This window comes from Molossus molossus, unplaced genomic scaffold, assembly GCF_014108415.1.
Source record: "Molossus molossus isolate mMolMol1 unplaced genomic scaffold, mMolMol1.p scaffold_m16_p_3, whole genome shotgun sequence".
In the NCBI taxonomy this organism is placed as follows: domain Eukaryota; kingdom Metazoa; phylum Chordata; class Mammalia; order Chiroptera; family Molossidae; genus Molossus; species Molossus molossus.
Window position 1 is genome coordinate 117,198,417 of NW_023425366.1, and position 16,500 is coordinate 117,214,916.

Sequence of the window (16,500 nt, forward strand, 5' to 3'; positions counted from 1 at the left end):
CGAGTGGCTGCCACCCGCGTGACCAACAAGGGCCGGGGACAAACTGCAACTGAGGCACGCGCCCTTAGCGGGAACCGAACCCGGGTCTCTCTGGACCGCAGGCCGACGCTCTAACCGCTGAGCCAAACCGGCCAGAGCATTGTTGTTATGTTTTATTGAATTTTTGGAGAAAGAGAGATGGAAACATTGATGTGAGACAGAAACATCGATTGGCTGTCTCCTGCACGCCCCCTACTGGGAATCGAGCGCGCAACTCGGGCTCGATTCCCTGACCGGGAATCTTACTGGGACCACTCAGTCCATGGGACGATGCTCAATCCACTGAGCCACACTGGCCGAGCTCCATGTGCATTCTTAACTCACTTCCCTGTGGTCATGCTCCACTCCACCAGGATTCTTTTTCAGTATTTTTGTCCATAGAATGGACTTTGTCTTTCTGGGAATAACATTAGCACTTCTTTCCCCTCGCCTCTCCTTTGTGTGATTTTTTCCTAGACCTGCTTTGTTTCCCATAGAGAATAGAAGTGAGCAAATCGGCTATTTCTTTGCTGGAGAGGGGCATTTTTATGTTGCTCATAGGAGCAGGAACTTTGAAGTTTGTGGTGCTCTCTGCTATCTAGGTCATGTTGAAGGTGTGGGACTTGTGAGATTCTCTCTGTGGTTCCTGCTGACTTGTGCAGGTTTGAGAGGACATGTTGGGAGGTTCAGATTCACAGAGCTCCCTTTTCCTTGGTTCCTCCCCCTTTTACATTTATTTTTTTATGACTGTCTTCTGCTGGATGGGACCATGGTCTCCTGGTGACATAGATCCTGGAGCTGATGGGAGTGAGTTGAATAGGGAAAGGAGGGAGTGGCTCACTTAGTCACTGGCCCGCATTTGGAACCTGGGTCAATAACTCCCTGACTTGCCAGCCAGTCCCTGAGAGTTGAACTCTCAATTCATATCTGAGTGAGCCTGCTTCCTTTCCAGAGTCTGATTCTGTCCAGCTCCCTTCCTGGCCTCAGGATTGTCTTGTAATAAACACCAGCTCACACAGAGTACAGTGGTAATGAGGGACTTCTCCATGTCTCACCCCAGCTTATCAACTCCAAAATGAGATCATATCAGATGGGAGCCTGATACCAAATATATCTGAAAATTGACTTCTAGATATGGTGAAATATAGGAAACTATGAAAAACCATAAAACACTAATGGCTGTGGGGTACGCTGAGCATTTAAGCTCAGATAGATGGTGATTTGAAATACTTCTTAAAACAGCACACAGAGCCTCATGCGGTACTTGTTTCCCAAGAAGTTATTCAGGTTGAGAATATAAAATTGCTAAGGCCCTGGCCGGTTTGGCTCAGCAGTTAGAGCATCAGCCCATGGACCAAAGGGTCTCTGGTTCGATTCCTGGGTAAGGGCACGTACCTGGGTTGGGTTTGATCCCTGGCCCTGGTCAGGATTGTGTGGGAGGCAAGCAGTCCATGTGTCTCTTTCACATCTATGTTTCTCTTTCCCCCTTCCCTCTCTCTCCCTCCGTCCCTCCCTCCCACTATTTCTAAAAATCAATGAAAAAAATCCTTGAGTGAGGATTAACAAAAAATAAAATTGCTAAGAAGTCTGAATGGTGCTGCCATTTGTTTATGAATAGATATTATTTATCTGTTCAACTTAGAACAGAATTTATTTCCAATTGTAAAAAATACGTTTGCTATAAAAAATTCTTCAAACCCAGACAATGAGAGGAATAAGAAATAAGAATTAGACTTTACCATTTTTTAAACATATGTTTTTTTTTGTTTGTTTTTTTGTTGTTTTTTTTTTAAAGTTATTTATTTATTTTTGCTTTTTTTTTTAAATCCTCATCCGAGGACATTTTTCCATTTTTTGTACAGAGTGGGAGGGAGAGAGAGGAAGAGAGAGAGAGGGAAACATCGATGTGAAAGGGACACATCGAGTGGCTGCCACCTGCACGACCAACCAGGGCCGGGGACAAACTGCAACCGAGGTACATGCCCTTAGCGGGAACCGAACCCGGGTCTCTCCAGACCGCAGGCGGACGCTCTAACCGCTGAGCCAAACCAGCCAGGGCTAAACATATGTTTTTATTGATTTTAGAGAGAGAAGAGAGAGAAACATCAATGAGAGAGAAAGATCAACATCTATTAGGTGCCTCCTGCATGTCCCCTACTGGGGGTTGAGCCCACAACTTGGGCTCTGACTGGAAGGAATCAAACTGGGGACCTCTTGCATGGGTCAACGCTCAACCACTGAACCACATCAGCGGGCTAGACTTCCCCATTGTGACAGACTTTTTCAGTTCAGCTCATACTCAGCAAGCTTGCTATTCCCCCAGATGTCCCCATAGTCTGTTTGAGCCAGTGATCCGGCCCATTAGGGCATTTAAAAAAATTATCTTTTTAAACATTTAAAATTTTTTTTCAATTATAGTTAACATTCAGTATTCTACTCTACCATCTTGACTGTAAATCCCATTATGGCATTTCTTACACACGACGTCCTGGGAAACTTTTCCTCTTGATTTTTGAAAACCAATTATGGTAATTGTCTTTTAGTTTACTATGAGGATTAGTAAGTTAGTCTCTCACTGGACAAATTTTTTAAAAATATATTTTTATTGATTTTAGAGAGAGAGAGAAACATCGATGTGAGAAAGAAACATCCATCACCTGCCTCCTGCATGCACCCCAACCGGGGATCAAATCCACAACTTGGGCATGTGCCCTGACTGGGAATTGAACTGGAAACCTTTCAGTACACTGGACGATGCTCAACCAAGTGAGCCACACAAGCCAGGGCTGGACAAATTGTCTTAATTTTCGTGTTTGACCCACAGAAAAATACGAAGATCTGAGCTCTTCGGATGAATCCTGCCCTGTTCCTCAGAGACAGAGGCCCTGTCGGAAAAAGGGCCTCAGCATCCATGAGGGGCCTCGGGCTTTGGCCAGGATCACAGCTTTTGGACTTGGAGACAAGACCCAGCCATCTTGCTATGGTGAGTATTCCACATTTCCCGATGGCTTTTTAATAGTGTGTTCAAGGATCTGTCTGGATGAGAAGGAACAACTCTCAGGCTCCTGAAATATGGACCACTGGGTGGGAGCAACAGCTCAAAGACTCAAAATTGATGAGAGTAATAGAAATATATTAGTGGCTAGCTCTTGGGTTTGTGTTCATCCTTTGAGTTTTCTTTTCATTGGTTAAAAGTACAAATAACAGCAGCAGAAATGTAGCTATGCTCAGATTTCAATCATCACGTAGTAGGTTAGCTAGTGTAGAAAAATGTGATGTTTGAGCCCCACTTTCTGTCTCTGGCCACATTACCTGGTATGATAATACATTTGCCAGCTTGAGATGGATATGCCTCTGGGACAGGCCAAGGAATGACTTTGCTCTTGTTCTTTTCTCTAAGTGATGGATTTGATGCTCAGACCCTTCTGAAAATTGTCGCATTATGTACTTGGTGGGCTATAATCCTAGATCCCAAGTTTCCAGATCCCCTGAGTTTATTATCAAATTGTCAGCTCCTGAGTGCAATGCTCTTGGGAAGTACAGAAGATGCCAATAATTATTGGGGCAAATTGGGTTTTATGCTCACTGGACTGACCAAGTGATGAGACTTACATACAAGTTACATCTTCCTTTGATGTCTGTCATCCATCAGTGGTCAGGATGAGGTGCTGGTCTAGTGGGCTGGGTAGATAGGTCGTTCTCACAAACACACACCCCTCTGAAGCCTGGGCTTGTAAGACACCAATTTTCCCAGTCAGAGGAGACCATATTTAAGTCAAGAGTATGTGAGAAATTTGATTTTCTTCTAAGACCTGTGGAAGGAGACCTGGTTTGGGAACTGGAGGTCTACTTTCTCCTGTTGTCCTTGAGGGGTGGGTTGACTGGGCCACTGGGAAAGGCCCTCCCCCAGCTGCTGGGAAGCTCCTGCTGCAGGGTGAGGGCAGGGCTCATATCCTTCCTGTCTCAGGTGCTTATAAGCACATAACTCTGGGACATTTGGCAAAATTATTTTAGTTTTGGATGGCAGAGTCTGTTCCTTTCTGAGGAGTCCATACTACCTGTTTCACCCTGAGATATGGTAAGGGCATAGGAAGGATGGGCCTTACCCTAGAGGTGGGGTGTAGCCATTCAACAAATGCTTTTATTAAATGGAATTCCTTCGAGTTACCAAAATAATCTAGGGCTGAAGCCCACTTATATGCTATTCTTTTATGCACCCACAGAGAAGGCTAGAAGAACGTTCACCAAAGTCATAATGGTAGTTGACTCTTGGTTGTGGCATTTCAGGAGAGTTTTTTTGTTTTGTTTTGTTTTTTTTTCTCTCACACCTTGTGATATTTAAATTTTCTATAGGTACATATATTCTTTGCCAACAATTTAAAAACATTTAAAAATGATAAATGTGCAGATTGTGAAAAGCCTTGCTAACTACAGAAAGGTATGAAAAAGAAAATAAGTTAGACATAGCTTTATCAGCCAGTCTGTTTTATGTAAATAAATGTACTTTCTATGGGGAAGAGGCAGGGGTAGAATGGGAATGGATCTCTCTGGTTTGTGGTCTGCCTTTTTTCCTTGTTTTCTTGCAGGCAGATATGTTCAAAGGTTGTATAATTTGGTGTTACCATAGTTAATTTTTAGCCCAGGGCCTCCATCCTTCCTGCTTAGCCAGATCTCTTTTTGCCTGGGGTTGACTGACCCGTAGAAGAAACCTTTCGATGCCTGTGTTGAAAAGTCTCAGGGACCATAAAGGCTGGTGTGTGAGATTAGATGCTTCCAGCTGAAAGGGACACCTAGTGGTACCGTTTTTCCTACTTTCTCTCTCTCTCTCTCTTTTTTTTTATCCTCACCCGAGGACATTTTTCCATATTTTGTTCAGATAGAGTGGGAGGGAGAGAGAGAGAGAGAAACATCGACGTGAAAGGGACACGTTGAGTGGCTGCCACCCACACAACCCAACCAGGGCTGGGGACAAACTACAGCCAAGGTACGTGCCCTTAGCGGGAACTGAACCCAGGTCTCTCTGGACCACAGGCCGACGCTCTAACCGCTGAGCAAAACCAGCCAGGGTTTTTTGATATTTTTTCTTTATTGATTTTAGAGAGAGAGGAAGGGAGGGGGAGAGAGATAGAAACATCAATGAGAGAGAACATCAGTTGGCCGCCTCCTGCATGCTCTCCACTGAGGATCAGGCCCACAATCTGGGCCCTGACCGGGAATCGAACTGGCGACCTCTTGGTGCATGAGTCGACGCTCAACCAGTGAGCCATACCGGCCAGGCCCTACACTCTCTCTCTTTTTTTTTCATGACGAGGTAGGATCTGGGGTTAGATTTTTGTAGCTGCTTCTAGCCCGTCAGTTTCTTTGTGCTTTCAGACTTCTGGCCCTTGATCATACGTAGGGTTTGGTGTGGCTGTGAGGGATTCTGGGGCCTTGCCAAAATGCCTATACACTTCTCAGCCCTTGCAAGGACTAGAAAACAAAAACAGTGCCACAGCCCTTGGGCGAGTCCAGGGCCAGCTGGTCAGAGGTGAGGATCTTGCTCCTGGCCTTGAGAATGCGGCTCCAGGCACTGCTGCTCACACCAAGTTTGTACACCTTCAGTCTAGGCACCTCCTGGACACCCTGTCACTGGTTATAGTTCCTACATCCATAGCACTTTTGCCCTCCTGGCCAGGAAGCTTCATCTTCTGGACCATCTGGGAAAGGGACAGTCAGCTGTTGGTGTGACTCATGAACAACCTCTTCAGCACCACTTGATTGAAGCTGGAGTTGATTCTTCTGGCAGAAACTTGTGGAGCTTGACCAACAGCCTTAGGTAGATGTCCTGGCTCTTGGGCTCCTTGTGCTGAACCTTTCTGTCTTTGTTGTGGTGGATGTCAACCCCCCTGATGGCCATTTACTACTTTTTGCATTTGAAAAAGAAACAGCGTGGTGTGGGAGAGGGCACCTGGCTGCACTAGGTGCTTTGATTCCATGCACTTGCCCTGGGAGACAAGATTGGTCTCTCAGCCCCTCAGAGTCTGTCTCCTTACCTGTAAACTGCACATAACAGTACGTCCAGGTTACTATGGTGAGTGGATGAGATCATGGCTAGGAAGAAACAATTTTCCTTCCTGCCTGCCTAAATTATAGAGTCTTCCCTCACACCAAGGTCCCTCTGAGAAGATGGTCACATTTGAAAGGAGGAACTTGTCTTCCATTTTTGTGTTCATGTGGGTTTATGTGCCCCATTCTGTCCACAGAGCAGGTGCCTCCACGGGGCTATGTCACCTTCAACAGCAGTGATGAAAATCCCCTAGAAGGAGGAGGCCTCTGCTACAGGGATGTCACCTCCCCCATCAATGACCGGGACGTGGAAAGCAGCAGCAGCAGCAGCCGGGGTATGTGTGCCACCACCATCCAACCTGCTAGGGCTTAGGTGCTGTGTTGAGTCTACCCAGTGAACTAGAGGGTGAAAGACATAGAAGGCCCTGGCTCTTTTAAGGAGAGTCAACAAGTCTGGCATGGCACAGGGGAGAAGCAGCTTCCAGCCTATGTCTCCAGGATCTGAGGGAGTTGTTCTAGACAGGTTTAGCTTCTTGATTGGTGAGCCCTTGGGGAAATGGCTTTGCTATAATACATGTATCATTCATTCAGCAGCTGTTCACTGAGTGCCCTGTGTGCCAGGCATTGTTTTAAATGCTTGGATTTACTAGTGAACAGAACAGACAGAAACCCTGCCTGTGTGTGTAGAGGGGAGGGGAGGGCTCAGGCCAGGCAGTCAGCACGAAACAGAACACAGTAAACTATCTGAGGGGTTGATGAGTGCTGTGCATGAAACAGCTCAAGCTCTGGGGAGTCACTGCGCATGAGACCTGTAGTCAGGCATCCTTGTCTTCACCGTTGTCAGAAGAGCAGGCCTTCAGTGCCCACCTTGGGGCTGTGCGGAGCAGCAGCAGCAGCGAGGGCCTGGCAAGAGCCCCAGGAGTTAGCAGTGAGGCCTCTTTGGAGAGCAATGAGGTGAGGCTTCTTATTTCTTCTCTCTCATCTCCCTCCCCTTCCTTGGTGTCATGGGGGACGCTAACAGTTCATTTGAGATGGATGAGTCTCATAACAAGGACTTAATGCATGTCTGTGATGTGCTAGGACATACAAGGTTTGGGGCCACCCTCTAGGAGAATCGCCTGGGTTTAGGTTATCTCGGAAGAAGCCTCTCTGTGGCAGGTGGGGAGTTCAAATCTTACCCACGCTGTGAGGAAAGTGGCACGGATTGAGAGTAGAAGCTGGAGTCATGGGGCAGAGAGGAGTTTGGACACAGCCACGTCAGCTGCAAGACTTTCAGTGTTACTTTATTTTTTGAGCTATTCTGTTGTGGGTGTTTGTTTTTGGTTCTGTTTTTTTGTAAGGGATTTGGCCAAGCTTTCATAACTACTTAGTAAGAGCTGACCCCAAAGCTGATGCACTCTTCCTCTATACTTTTTTTTTTTAATTCTCACTCAAGGAATTTTTTTATTTCAGATAGAGTAGGAGAGAAGGAGAGAGAGAGAGAGAAATATCAATGTAAGAAGGATACATCGACTGGTTGCCTCTCGCACAACCCCGACCAGGGCCGGGGCCGACCCGCAACCGAGGTACGTGCCCTTGACTGGAGTCAAACCGGTGACTCTTTGGTCCACGGGCCAATGCTTTACCACTGAACCAAACTGGCCAGGGCCCTCTAAACTTTCTTTTATTCCTGTTCCTCCACTCCTCTCCCCTTTGGCAATCATTAGCTTGTTCTCTATATCTATAGATCTGTTTCTGTTTTATTTTTTTGGAGTTATATATTAAGTGAAATCATATGGTATTTCTTTGTCTGACTTATTTCACTTAACATAATACCATCTAGGGCCACCCATGTTGTTAAAAATATAAGATTTTATTTTTTTATAGCTGAGAAATATTCCATTATTATGTGTCATATCTTCTTTATCCATTCATCTGTTGAACATAGGGGTGCATATATCTTTTCGAATAAGTGTTTTCTTCTTCAGAATGTGGAATTGCTGGATCATGTGGCAGCGATATTTTTAATTTTACCAGGAATCTCCCTACTGTTTTCCACAGTGGCTGTACCAATTTACAATCCCACTGACAGTGTGTGAGGGTTCCCTTTTGTCCACATCTTCACCAACACTTGTTGCTTGTTAATTTCTGATGATAGCCATCTGACAGGTGTGAGGTGATATCTCATTGTGGTTTTAATTTGTATTTCCCTGATCGTTAGTCTTTCAATGTTACTTTAAACACACACCTCTTGCCACAGGATTCAGATAATGCACGTAAAAGCTCAGTTCGCAAACAAACTAAAAGTTATGTGAAGATCAAGAATCGCTACAGCAATAGTGACAACCAGTGGCCTCCCAGTACCGGGACTTCCGGGGCAGCCTGTTCTCCAGGATCTATCCCCAAGACTGAGAGGTTCCCCTATTCAGGACCCCAGGTAAGACCATCTGTGAAACTGGTGGTTGCACTCTTAGAAAGATGGCGTTCGTTGTGATTGTAAAGCATGTATTGTGTACTTATAATGGGCCAGACACTGTGGAGAGAAGGGGGTGTGGTGGCTTTTCCCCAGATGACCTGTAAAGCTTCTTGGGCTGGGAGGATTCCGAAGGCTGGAGGTGCCGGTTGCAGGGTTTGTGTTAGTCCTTTCCCACAGGAAGGATCTGTCTCTCCCTTTGTTTTTCATACTTGAATAGCCCCCCTGAGCCTGGGGAGGAGAAAAACAGCAAAGTTGCTTTCAGGACTCAAGTGACAAGATGCAGGTGAAGCAGAGATAAAGTGGGACATAGTATGGACATAATGAAAATTGCTGTTTCTGCCTCATTATGGGTCACTCTGGCTAAGCAGTTTCTTAGGGCTTACAGGTGGACATAGCAGCTCAACTGTCTGATGTGTTTATTGAGTTCTCTTGCCCTCAGTGGGCATAGATGGTACAAAGATGAAAGTCAGGTAAGTACTTGCCATTTACTTGTTCAAGTCACAACTCTGCTGTTCAGTAGAAGCCTATGATCTCCCTGGCTTTCCTTGCACTCCCCCCACCACACCCTCTGGGAGCTATCTCCAGGGCCTGTATTCCCAGGTTGTGCAAGCAGCTGCGCCATTCGAGTCTTTCATGAATGTTGATTGGAGAGCTGGTGGGATCTAAAAGCTGTTTCAGAAAGTAGGTTGAGAAAAATGGTGGAATAAAACCTTTGCAATTTTGCTCCTCCATTAAAGGCAACATGAAAACTGGCCAAAGTGGCTATGGCTGGTTTGGCTCAGCAGTTAGAGCATCGGCCTGTAGACCAAAGAGTCGCTGGTTTGATTCCCAGTCAAGGACATGTACCTTGTTGTGGGTTCGCTCCCTGGCCCCAGTCGGGGTCATGCAAGAGGCAAACAATATGTCTCTGACATCAGTGTTTCTCTCTCTCTGTCTCTCTACCTCCCTCCCTCCCACTCTATCTAAAAAAAAAAATCAATGGAAAAATATCCTTAGGTGAAGATAAAAAAAGAATAATAAAATTGGCAAGAGTGGTCAGAATTTATTCAGAATTTTGAATCAACTAAAGGCTTGCAGCAGCCTAGAGAATCTTTATTCAAGAGAAGTGGCTGAATCTGAGAAATATAAACTTTTAGCTTTTTAACTTGCCCTAGTCCCATTCTTTCACTGTCCAATGCCAGGGTAGCTGTGACAGCCACTGGAGGGGGCAGAGCAGAGCTGGAGTGCTCTCAGTTTCATTCTCAAAGAACTGGCATCACTGGACCTGTCTAACAGTTTCCTAGAAGACATGTTTACGAGGCTGTATTTGACTCAACTCAGAGCTTGTCTACTCAACACCAAAAGCGAAGGGATGTGTGTTGAAAATAATTACAGGGAAGTGTTTTAACTTTGCAGCTATCTGAGGTGTTGGATAATATTTGAGGTGTAAAGATTAGCCACAGAGCTTAAAAGGAAAAGCTGGGGAAGGAGATGTCCATGGGAGCTTTGAAAAGCTCTGACTTACTCCTGGCAATCTAAGAGGCCACACACATGGTCCAGACTGTGTATGGTCAGGAAAGACCTGAGAGTACCTCTGATGATCTTGAGGCTTTGAGCAAACAGGAAGCAAAGGCTAGGACAGAACTGTCATCTGCCTAGCTGAGTGGTGATGTACCCCAACAAGCAAAGAGCTATTTGGCAAAGACTGGAGATTTACTGGTTCTGGTGTTTAAGGAGAGCTCTGTCCAGTCCTCAGCTGACCCCCAAGCTGACTGAGCAGAGAATTCAGTGGCCACAAACCAGACGAATACAGACAACAAACCACAGAGGGAGAAGAATTGGATCTCCAGAGTTCCCACATTAAAATGTCCAGTTTTCAACAGAAAAAAAGATATGCAGAGAACAAGAAAGTATGACTCATTATAAGAAAAGGCAGTAGTAGTAGAAGCTGTCCCTGAGGAAGCCCAGACACTGGACTTTAAATAAGCTTTTAGAAATATGTTCAGCCCTGGCTAGTTTGGCTCAGTGGTTGGAGCGTTGGCCTGCGGACCAAAGAGTCCCGGGTTCAGTTCCCACTAGGGGCATGTACCAAAAAAATATATGTATACAGATATATATTTTTTCACAGAACTAAAGGAAACCACATCTAAATAGAGAATATCAAGAAAGTGGTAGAGCCCTGGCCAGTTTGGCTCAAGGGTAGAGCATTGGCCCAAGGACCAGTCTTGAGTTCGATTACAGTCAAGGGCACGTAACTTGGTTGTGGTTTGTTCCCCAGCCCTGGTTGGGGTTGTGCAGAAGGCAACCAATCGATGATGTATCTCTTTCCCCTTCCCATTCCATCTAAAGATAAATGGAAAATATCCTCAGGTGAGAATTTTTTTTTAAAAAAAGGAAGTGATAGAAATAAAAATGAACCAAATAGAAATTCTGGAGTTCAAAGGTGTAATAGATAACATGGAAATTTCACTGAAGGGGCTTAAGAGCAGACTTGAGCATGCAGAAGAATCAGAAAATTTGACATAGACCAGTTGAGATTACACAATTTGAGAAACAAAAAGAATGAAGAAACATGCACAGAATCCTGGGAGACACCACCAGGCATACCAACATGCACATGTAGGTGCTCCAGGAGAGGAGGGAGATGAAAGCAGGGACTATGTTTTAAAAATAGCCACACCGACTTCTGGTGGCGGTGTAGGTAAACGCGGAATCGCATCCTCCCACAACCACATCAAAGTTACAACTAAACTACAGAACAACCATCATTCAAAACCACCTGAAATCAAGCTGAATGGAAATCCTACAACTACAGAATTAAAGAAGCAGCCTCATCGAGACTGGTAGGAGGGGCAGAGGTGGAGGAGCTGGTCCCACACCCGTGTGTGGTGGGTAAAAATCAGGAGGGTACCTCAGCTGGGAAGGTTCTCCCTGAGGACTGAGGGGTCCCTGACCCACACCAGGTGCCCTGCTCAGGGTTTCAGTGCCAGGAAGAGAAGTCCCAATAACTTCTGGCTGGAAAAACCAGTAGGAACTGAGGCTCAGAGACGCTGAGGCGGCTGGAGCCCCAGGCAGCTCCTCTTTTTTTTTTTTTATCCTCACCTGAGGATATTTTTCCATTTTTTGTACAGATAGAGTGGGAGGGAGAGAGAGAGAGAAACATCGATGTGAAGGGACACATCGAGTGGCTGCCACCCGCATGACCAACCAGGGCCGGGGACAAACTGCAACCGAAGTACGTGCCCTTAGCGGGAACCGAACCCGGGTCTCTCCGGACCGCAGGCCGACGCTCTAACCGCTGAGCCAAACTGGCCAGGGCCAGGCAGCTCCTCTTAAAGGGCCCACATGGGGACTTATTGGACTCACTCCCTCTAAGCTTGGAGGGGAGGAAGCTCGAGGGGCACCAGAGACATACAGGGAAGAACTGAACTGTTTGGCATTGGAGAGGAGGCTTCCTCTGGGACAGATGTGCTGTCAGAGGCCTTTGTTCCTTTGGTGAGCCCTTCCCTGGGTGGCAGATGGCTGCCATATCTGGGACTCCAGCAATCTGGCTCACACTGGTTGCCCCACCCTGGTGATTCCCTGAGGCCCCACCCCACCCAACTTTCAGGCCCACCCAAGCTGTTTCCAATGGCTTTACTGTAGGATTGGTCTGTTTTGGATCCTGCTTCAGATTTTCCTAAAATCTCTCAAGCAGCATCTGGTCTCAGCCCCATACTTCTTGTTAAGTAATACACAGAAACAAACACAGGGAGGCAGTAAAAATCAGACAAAGAAACTGGTCACAAATGAAAGAACAGAACAAAACCCCAGGAAATGAACTAAGCAAAATGGAGATGAGCAACCTAACAGATGCTGAGTTCAAAATACTGCTTATAAGGATGATCAATGAACTTAGTGAGAACCTCAGCGAACTTAGTGAAGGCCTCAAGACCATAAAAAAGGACCAGTCAGAAATGAAGGAGGCACAGTCAGAAATGACGGAGGTATTAACTGAAATAAAGAATAATTTACACAGATTCAGTAGTAGAGTAGGTAAAGCCAAGAAGCAAACCATTGATTTGGAATATAAGGAAGCAAAAAACACCCAATCAGAACAGCAAAAAGAAAAAAGAATCCAAAAAAATGAGGATAGTGTAAGGAGCCTCTGGGACAACTTCAAGCGTGCCAACATTCGCATCTTGGGGGTGCCAGAAGGAGAAAAGAGAGAACAAGAAATTGAAAACCTATTTGAAACAATAATGGCAGAAAACGTCCCTAACTTGGTGAAGGAAACAGACATACAAGTCCAGGAAGCAGAGAGTTCCAAACAAGATGAACCCCAAGAGGCCCACACCAAGACACATTATCATCAAAATGCAAAAGGTTCAAGACAAGAGAGAATCTTAAAAGCAGCAAGAGAAAAGCAGTTAGTTACCTACAAGGGGGTTCCCATAAGACTGTCAGCTGATTTCTCAAAAGAAACTGCAGGCCAGAAGGGAGTGGCAAGAAATATTCAGAGTGATGAAAAGCAAGAACCTACAACTAGATTACTCTATCCTGCAAAGCTGTCATTTAGAATCAATGGCCATATAAAGAGTTTCCCAGACAAGAAAAAGTTAAAGGAGTTCATCACCACCAAACCGTTATTATATGAAATGATGAAGAAAAAGATAAAATATATGAACAAACAAAATGGCAATGAATATATATGTATCGACAATGGAATCTACGAACAAAATGAACAGGCAGAACAGAAACATTCTCATAGATACAGAGAACATTTTGTTGGTTGCCAGATGGGAGGGGGGTTGGGGGAATAGGTGAAAAAGGTGAAGGGATTAAGAAGTACAAATTCATTGCTAGACTGACAAACCTCAAAGGGAAAGGGTTTGGGAGGTGGGAAGAAATAAACCAAAGAACTTATATGCATAACCAATGGACACAGACAACAGTGTGGGAAAAAGCAGGAGGGAGATGGGAGTGGGAAGGAGGGGGTCATTGGGGGAAAAATGAGGAACATCTGTAATACATTCAACAATAAAGATAAAAAAAATAATAAAAATAAATAAATAAAAATAGCTACACCTCAGCTGGACCAGTGTGGCTCAGTGGTTGAGTGTTGACCCATGCACCAAGAGGTCGCTGGTTGATTCCGGGTCAGGACACATGCTCAGATTGTGGGCCAATTCCCCAGGGGGAGGCACACAGGAAGCAGCAAATCAATGTTCTCTCTCACTGATGTTTCTACCTCTCTCTCTCTCCCTTCCTCTTTCTGAAATCAATAAAGAAAATTTTTTTTTCAAAAGTGACTTCACAAATACACACTTAGCAGGAGAAAAGTGGCTCCGCCTTGCATCGTGTGCTTTTTTTTTTGTCCCCATGTCTTTGTGCCTTTCCCATCCTCTGACCTGTGCTGGCTGCTCTGCCCTCTAGGACCTTGCCACACTGCTGGAGCAGATTGGATGTCTGAAGTACCTACAGCTGTTCGAGGAACAGGACGTGGACCTTCGAATCTTCCTAACCCTCACTGAGAGCGACCTAAAGGAAATCGGCATCACGTGAGTCCAGAGTGGCCTTCTGTGGCTGCATGCCCTTTGTTTCAGCCAGAGTCCTGGCACCCACTGATGTTGCAGCTTCCCAACATTCAGAGAGAAAGAGCTGACCTCTAGAGGTCTGCTTTCTTCCTGAAGTCAGCTGTCCTTGCTCCATTTCCAGCAGCTGCTCCTAGCTTCCCAAGCAGGCCTGCTCAGTGCTGTGTTCAGGGCACCCAGACGTTTTCTGCCTGTTCACTTTTGAGAGCTTTCCAAGTTGGCAGACAGTCATACAGAGCTGGACCTGGCTGGTTGAGTTCTCTGTGTAGTGAAAGCAGCAGCCTGGCTGGAAAGGGGACCAGGTTGGGGGGGGGGGGCGGATCTCCAGTGAGGTCATCACCTGTTTTTGTTGATTTTTTTTTTATCCTCACCCAAGGACATTTTTCCATTTTTTGTTCAGATAGAGTGGGTGAGAGGAGAGAGAAACATCGTCGTGAAAGGAACACATCCAGTGGTTGCCACCCGCACGACCCAACCAGGGCCGGGGACAAACTGCAACCGAGGTACATGCTCTTAGCGGGATCCGAACCTGGGTCTCTCTGGACCGCAGGCTGACGCTCTGACCACTGAGCCAAACCGGCCAGGGCAATTTTTTTTTAAGAGGAGAGAGAAACATTGACGTGAGAAAAATTAATTGGCTGCTTCCTGCATGTCCCCTCCTGGGGATCAAGTCTGAAACCCAGGCATGTGCCCTGAATGGGAATTGAACCGGGACCTCTGAGTCTACGAGATAATGCTCAATACACTGATCCACACCGGCCAGGCAGGTCACCTTTGTTTCTGTCCTCTGCTGCAGGGTCCCAGGGCCACTCTCCCCTCAAGGCTGAGATCTTTCCTAGGGGAACCATCTTGATGGAAGGATGGTCCGTGGAGCTTCCAGGCACATGACAAATGCTGATCCAAGTCCTTTTCTCATTTCCCCTGCAGGCTGTTTGGACCCAAGAGAAAGATGACTTCTGCCATCGCCCGCTGGCACAGCAGTGCCCGCCCCCCCAGTGATGCCCTGGAGCTGGCCTATGCTGACAGGCTGGAAGCGGAGATGCAGGAGCTTGCCATCCAGCTGCACAAAGTAGGTGGGAAGGGGAAGGGAGGGGACGTGCAGAAATGGCAAGAGAGATGTCTGGAGACACACCTGTAGAAGACACAGTGGGTGAGAGGACAGTGAGGGCAGAAAGCATTACAGCTCCTACCCTGAAGCGGAGATGTGCAGGCAGGCCCACAGGAAGGCTCAGAAAGGTATGGGACATTAGGTGTGAGGTCATGGACACAAGAGAGAAGAGATAAGGTGAGGCCAGAGAACAGGCTGGTGTGGACCCCAGAAGGCTCACAGGAAGGGACCAAAAGCAGGAGAGGTAGAGAAAGACCCTCTCATTCCAGGAGAGGGAGGACAGGGTGGTTCCCAGCCGTGGCCTGGTGGCCTGGTGGCCTGGTCTCCTGCATCTTTGGTCCCCTTGCCTGCCTACCAGCCCCACCTTCCACCTCTCCCTATCCAGCGCTGTGAGGAGGTGGAGGCCATGCGGGGTCAGGTATCCCAGGAGCAGGAGCTGCGAGCGGTGGTGGAGAGTTGCCTCCTGGAGCAGGACAGCACCCGCAAGGACATCCTTGCCCAGCTGCAGGAGACCTGGGCCCTGGCCCGGGATGCTGCTCTCATCCTGGACCAGCTACAGTGAGTAGGCACCTGAACTGGTCTTGAGTTCCCTCTAGATTCTTCAAACCAAGGACTTGCTTTCAGGGCCTCTTGGGGTCATGCCCAACCAACCACCCACTCCTCCACTTCATTCTGGCTGCTTCTCCCTGCAGGGTAGAGTAGGCAGAAGTAGGCCCCTGAAAACATACATACTCAACAGCAGCTCTCTGCCTGGGTCTTGGGCTGAGAGCTTGTCAGTGTGAGTGGGTGCCTGGGGTGCTTGCCAAGTCCAGGAAGGTGGGCTGCGGGGACAGGGCAGAGCTCCACCTTACACTCAGGGAAGTGGGGTACCTGTTGCCCCCTGCACTCTGGGGCCCTGGGAAGCAGTTGCCAGGCTCTCCCCTCACCAGCACTTGGTCTTATGTCCTGCAGAGCCTGTCAGGCTGAGCTGTCGGCCCGAGTGAAGCGAGACGAGTTCCCCCTTGGGGCCACTCTAGGCCCAGCCCTCCCCACAGCAGGTAAGGAGAGCAGTGTCCGGGCCCAGGACTGGGTAGAGATCCTCCTTGGGCTCGGTTTTACCACTTGTGTCAGCAGTTATCACATTTATACTCCTAGGTCCCCTTTGTAAACACAATCCCGGACTCTAGGGTGAGGGCACCCTGTCCTCCCCATCCCATTTCCTTCCTGTCCTTCCTGGTGGTGGCAGGCAAAGCCCTTGGGTCTCGGGCTGAGAGCTTGTGCTGTCCAAGACTTCAAGTGACTTCTATAGCCTCCAATTGGGGCCCAGGCTGGTCCATCCCAGG

At 47.1% G+C, this 16,500-nt stretch overlaps 1 protein-coding gene and 1 pseudogene across 3 annotated transcripts in view; one reads left to right on the top strand and one right to left on the bottom strand.

Annotated features, from left to right (window-relative positions):
• ANKS3 (ankyrin repeat and sterile alpha motif domain containing 3) overlaps positions 1 to 16,500 on the top strand; it is a 40,187-nt gene that overhangs the window by 22,934 nt on the left and 753 nt on the right. For 2 of the 3 annotated variants that reach the window (XM_036279531.1, XM_036279529.1), the window contains exons 7-14: positions 2,843 to 3,001; positions 6,261 to 6,398; positions 6,908 to 7,017; positions 8,303 to 8,479; positions 13,913 to 14,037; positions 14,998 to 15,139; positions 15,564 to 15,736; positions 16,130 to 16,215. In XM_036279531.1, the coding sequence (XP_036135424.1) occupies positions 2,843 to 3,001; positions 6,261 to 6,398; positions 6,908 to 7,017; positions 8,303 to 8,479; positions 13,913 to 14,037; positions 14,998 to 15,139; positions 15,564 to 15,736; positions 16,130 to 16,215 (1,110 nt within the window). The remainder of the gene's footprint in view (positions 1 to 2,842; positions 3,002 to 6,260; positions 6,399 to 6,907; positions 7,018 to 8,302; positions 8,480 to 13,912; positions 14,038 to 14,997; positions 15,140 to 15,563; positions 15,737 to 16,129; positions 16,216 to 16,500) is intronic. The other variant, XM_036279530.1, reaches the window with a different exon arrangement.
• LOC118641502 lies at positions 5,371 to 5,914 on the bottom strand (annotated as a pseudogene).